At 34.9% G+C, this 6,000-nt stretch overlaps 1 protein-coding gene across 1 annotated transcript in view; it reads left to right on the top strand.

The window, feature by feature from the left end:
• The window catches only part of TMF1 (TATA element modulatory factor 1), a 31,740-nt gene that overhangs the window by 8,095 nt on the left and 17,645 nt on the right, over window positions 1-6,000 (top strand). Inside the window, exons 6-7 of the mRNA XM_010862028.1 lie at window positions 177-261; window positions 2,541-2,646. Coding sequence (XP_010860330.1) covers window positions 177-261; window positions 2,541-2,646 — 191 coding nt within the window. The remainder of the gene's footprint in view (window positions 1-176; window positions 262-2,540; window positions 2,647-6,000) is intronic.

Here is a 6,000-nt window from a genome sequence, read left to right as displayed (position 1 = left end):
AAAGGAAGATAACTGTTCTATTTTAATAAGGTATATGTCAGAGAAAAGTTATCTTCCTTTTGAGAATTGAACTCATGTATACCTTTGGGATATATAGACACCATCCTCATTCTCAAATATTATTTTAAATTTAGTGAAATGATCAGAGTGAAAGAAGAGAGCAGCAGTATTTCTTCCTTGAAAGATGAGTTTACTCAAAGAATTGCAGAAGCGGAAAAGAAAGTTCAGCTAGCCTGCAAAGAGAGAGATGCTGCTAAAAAGGTAATGGAAGTTTAAAATAATATTAATCTAACTCTATAGAGACATATATTTTTGAGGAGTGCATTAATAATATTTTGGTATTGGGAAAAAAAGTAAGATTAAAAGAATACCATGGAGTATATTAACACTTAAATTTTAGATTTTTCAGTACCTTTAGAATTTCAGATTTTTGATACTTTAAAAAAATTAAGCAAATATTTGTTTGTACACTTTGTGTGTAAAGTCCTTGAAAGGTGTGTAGCAAGGATCTTTAGAATAATTTTTATGAATTATAATTCCATCAAAATAAATAACACTTAAATCTAAATGGTACTCTATAAATTTTTAAAGTTATCATTATTCTCGTTTGTTATTTTCACTTCCACCTCAAACATACACACACACACACACACACACTCAATCTTTCAAGTTAAAGTTATTTTAAAGTAAAAATTCCTAATGATTAGTGACATTGAATGTTAGAATAAAATATTGATTTATTCTAATGTAGGATTCTTCACCTCAGCATTGTTGCTGTTTTGGGCTGGATGATTTTATATTGTAGTGCACTGTCCTGTACATTGTAGGGGATTTACCAGCATCCCAGGCCCATATCTACAAGATACAGTATTGTCTTGCCTTACCCACCTGCCATCCCAGTCCCCCCCCAATTATGAAAATTGAAAATACTACCAAATGTCCCCCAGGAGCAAAAATACTCCTGGTTGGAAACCATTGTTCTAGTTCTTATCATTTGGAGCAGTTTAGAAATATTTTCTTGTAATTAGAATAAATATTTCTTATAATTTGGCTATTTCAGAAATTAGTAACCAATAGGTTACTAATTATTGCTTGTATCTCAACTGTTAATAGTTGCATTTCTTATTAGGTGCCTTTCTAAGCTTGTTTTCCCCTTTCTTGACCAATGTTAATTTATAATTTTTCTGTGCATATTTTTACAGAAAAGAAATACATGATATACTTCTGTCTGCTTAGCTGATTTAATTAGTGACTTCCAATTAGTATCATTTAAGACAGTAACAGTAACCTGAGACTATCTTAACTAACTTAATTCTTCTGGTTCTTGCTCCATTCCATCTGAATACAGTACAAAAAGTAGATTTTAAGGAATGTTTGTCTTCTGTAGTGCGCTTTGCATTGTAGATCTAAAATAGATCCAAACTAGTTATATTAATAGGTGGAAAAACCTTGGGTCCTAAGTTTTTTAATACATTTTATGTGTACTGCCATGTATGAACTCCCTGCTTAGGATCCATTGGAAATTTAAAGGTGAATTGAATTACCTTAAGTGAAGAGTTTGCCTTCCTAGTTTGAAAGACAAATAATATCAACAAACATATAGTAGTAGGTGGATGAATAAGGATTTTGAAATGGCATCGTGGAGGACGGATTTTAATCAGAGGAACTGAGTGTTTTGATGGAAGGTATGATATTCTTCCTGGACCTTGATGGATGGAATTTTGGCAGTTGAAAATGGACAGCAGTGCTGTTGATAGTTCAGAGCATAAGCTTTAGGGATTCACAGACCTGGGTTCAAGTTATAACTCTACCTCTTTATAGCTTTCTGACCTTCAAAGTTTGCTCAAGCTTTCTTAATCTTAATTTTCTTACTTGTGTAGTTGAATAGTACAAATTCCTCCCTGCCAGGACTGTTGTAAGGATTAAATGATATTGGATACAAAGTATACTTTAAATACTTAGTAAATGTTAGTTGATTTGAGCTGTTGTTTAGTTTCAAAGCATTGTGAAAAATTTTAAATCATAGGACACTTTATATCACCATTGTTTCAAAAGATAAAATATCGTAACATGTTTCTATTAAATCTCTGCTTAATTAGATTGAACCTTATGAAGTTATGTTTTTTTCCTCTCACTTTGCAACATATTTTAAAGTATGAGGATGAGGAATACTCACTTTAAGTATCAGATGAGGAAAAGAAATACAGTGAAAAATGGAGATATACTAGTTGAATGTTCCAAAAATAATGTCTCAACTGTAGAAAATATGTGTAGAGATACTCAAAAAGGGTGTTGAAAGTTAATTTACTCTCATTTACATTTCCATATTAAAATCTGCTTATGTCTGATTTTAAGTTTTCTATGTAATTTTCAAAGCTCTTTACTTGCTCTTGATTAAACAAGGTAATATAAACTCAGGTTAACAAAACTTACGGATTGTTACTGAAAATGCAATTAATTGAATATGGAAAAAATGAAAAATATGCCCAGAATGAAATTAATTCTTTATGGTATTTGTGTGTTTTTTTTTTTTTAATTAGGAAATCAAAAGTATAAAAGAAGAACTTGCTACTAGATTAAATAGTAGTGAAACGGCAGACCTTTTGAAAGAGAAAGATGAGCAGATCCGAGGGTTAATGGAAGAAGGTACGTAAAATATTCAGTCAGTTGTGAAAAATATTGTGACAATAAAATACTTAACATGTGACTAAGTGCTGCTTTTTCCTAATGTAAAAACATGGGAAGCAAGAAAGGTTTGGACTTAAGCTTCAGAAGTGATAGATAACAGTTGATGGAAGAATGTGGAGCAACATGTAGAGAAGTAGAACTATAATGTATGTAGCTTTGTTTCTAGGGAGTTAAAAAAAACCCAACTCTGTGAGAAATAGAATTTTGTGCTTCCCTAAGGAAGCTTGTAACAGGTTTTAGAGCCTTGATTTAAACCAAGATATTTGAAAGTTCTAATTATAGAGTTTATATAGTATCTGAATCTCTAGCTTGGGTACTATGTGGTATCATTCTGTTGTTCTGGAATTTGATAGTGAATTTTTTCTTAAATTCCTATTTTAATTTTTCAATTATTAAACACTTTGTATATGAAAAGATTTATAATTAATAGGGTTATGAAAATTAAAGATTCTTCAGGAGATTAAACATTGCAGTTGGACATTGGAATGTCATAGGAAAGAAGGTAGTTTTGGAAAAGATGGTTAAATAAATTTTTCTTTTTCTTAAAAGTTTTTTTAGTTATAAAATAATGCTTGCTGCTTCCAGAAAATTTTTAAGTTATAGGAAGTATATGAAGAAAGAGAAAAAAGATCATAATCCAGTTTTATAAGAAATTATTAATTTGTTTCCTTTTATTGCATTTTTAATATGTTTTTAAACATAATATCATATATCTAATTTGCAGTGTTCTTTCTTTTAAATTTCCTTAAGCCATTAAATGCACTTTGATACCATTATTAATGACTATTAAAGTGCATTATATAGACATATTATATTTGTTTTTCTTTTCCTAATGTTATGTGTATATTTCTAAAATGTTAATATTACAAATCATAGTGGGATGAACATTTCTGTACTTAAATCACTGCATTTAAGTGAATTTCCAGACTGAGAGTAATTGGAACTAATCACTTTATTTGAAATAGTTTTGTCCAATTCTTCTTTTTCATTTATTCAGCTTATATTTAACAGCTAGTTGGTCAGATTCTGTTTCATATAGACAAATGACAAATGTGTAATAAATGACACATTCCCTGTCCTTTAGGCACTATAATTTAATGAGAGGGAAGTATAGGTACAGAGATAATTAAAAACAATCTAAGCACTAAAATAAAAGAAGGAAGAGTTGATTAAACATATCCCAAGACATCTTGCAGTCTGTTACTATTTTCTGTTACAGCATTAGAGACTGAGGGGAAGGCTAAGTACATGGTTTCATAATTTTAAAAAATTATTTAAAATATCAATATCAAATTTCACTGTGTTGGAATTTATTAATTTAATTGGGGAGTGAGCTGATGTTTTCTTTTGCTTAATGAACTTCAGAATGATTTCATATAGGTGTATTCACATACTGCTCCTGTATACCCTAGAGGTATTTTTAAAGTCATAGCTGAAGAGAGGCAAGTCTCAAAGCTGAGTACACTACAATGAGTATCTGGTTACTTCATTAACTAGAGTCATTGACTGTTAAGATCTAGCTATACCGCCTCCATATCTTTCTGCACATGCATATACTACCCTTTTGCCTAACCTCTTGAACGTAGTTGACAGGTATCGTATCATTCCACTCCTAAATTCTTTTTTTAATCCAACTTTGCTGTGCTGTACTTAGCTGCTTAGTCATGTCTGACTCTTTGTGACCCTGTGAACTGCAGCCCGCCGGGTTCCTCTGATCATGGGGATTCTCCAGGCAAGAATTCTGGAGTGGGTTGCCATGCTGTCCTCCAGGGGATCTTCCAAAACCAGAGGTCGAAGCCAGGTCTCCCTCATTTACTGACTGAGCCACCAGGGAAGCCCTTGAAAGTTGCTCAGTTGTGTTGACTCTTTGTGGCATTCTCCAGGCAAGAATACTGGAGCGGGTAGCTATTTCCTTCTCCAGGGGATCGTTCCAACCCAGAGATCGAACCCAGGTCTCGTGCATTGCAGGGGGAATCTTTACCGTCTGAGCCACCAGGGAAGCCCAAGAACACTGGAGTGGGTAGCCTATCCCTTCGCCAGTGATCTTCCTGACCCAGTGATCAAACCGGGGTCTCGTGCATAGCATGAGATTCTTTACTGAGCTGAGCTACCAGGGAATAATCCAACTTTGTTGAGGTATAAAAGTTGTGTATTTGTAAGGTGTACAGTGTGACTTTTTTATATGTATATATTGTGAGATTACTACCACAGTGAAACTAAGTAATATATCAGTCACTTCACATAGTTACCATTTTGTATGTGTGTGATGAGAGGCTTTAACATCTACTTTTTTTTAGTAAGTTACAGGTTTATAGTGCAGTATTCAGTTCAGTTCAGTCACTCAGTTGTGTCCAACTCTTTGCGACCCTGTAGACTGCAGCACGCCAGGCCTCCCTGTCCATCACCAACTCCTGGAGTTCACTCAAACTCACATCCATCGAGTTGGTGATGCCATCCAGCCATCTCATCCTCTGTTGTCCCCTTCTCCTCCTGCCCCCAATCCCTGCCAGCGTCAGAGTCTTTTCCAATGAGTCAGCTCTTTGCATGAGGTGGCCAAAGTACTGGAGTTTCAGCTTTAGCATCATTCCTTCCCAAGAACACCCAGGGCTGATCTCCTTCAGAATGGACTGGTTGGATCTCCTTGCAGTCCAAGGGACTCTCAAGAGTCTTCTCCAACACCACAGTTCAAAAGCATCAATTCTTTGGTGCTCAGCTTTCTTCACAGTCCAACTCTCACATCCATACATGACCACAGGAAAAACCATAGCCTTGACTAGACGGACCTTTGTTGGCAAAGTAATGTCTCTGCTTTTGAATATGCTATCTAGGTTGGTCGTAACTTTCCTTCCAAGGAGTAAGCGTCTTTTAATTTCATGGCAGCAGTCACCATCTGCAGTGATTTTGGAGCCCCCAAAAATAAAATCTGATACTGTTCCCACTGTTTCCCCACCTATTTGCCATGAAGTGATGGGGCCAGATGCCATGATCTTCGTTTTCTGAATGTTGAGCTTTAAGCCAACTTTTTCACTCTCCTCTTTCACTTTCATCAAGAGGCTTTTGAGTTCCTCTTCACTTTCTGCCATAAGGGTGGTGTCATCTGCATATCTGAGGTTATTGATATTTCTCCCGGCAGTCTTGATTCCAGCTTGTGCTTCATCCAGCCCAGCGTTTCTCATGATGTACTCTGCATAGAAGTTAAATAAGCCAGGTGACAATATACAGCCTTGACGTACTCCTTTTCCTATCTGGAACCAGTATGCTGTTCCATGTCCAGTTCTAACTGTTGCTTCCTGACCTGCATACAGGTTTCTC

The sequence above is a fragment of the Bison bison genome, unplaced genomic scaffold (genome assembly GCF_000754665.1).
Source record: "Bison bison bison isolate TAMUID 2011002044 unplaced genomic scaffold, Bison_UMD1.0 scf7180017864474, whole genome shotgun sequence".
NCBI classification, from domain to species: Eukaryota; Metazoa; Chordata; class Mammalia; order Artiodactyla; family Bovidae; genus Bison; species Bison bison.
Note: the sequence above shows the minus strand (reverse complement) of the source record. Positions and strands in the feature narration are given on the sequence as shown.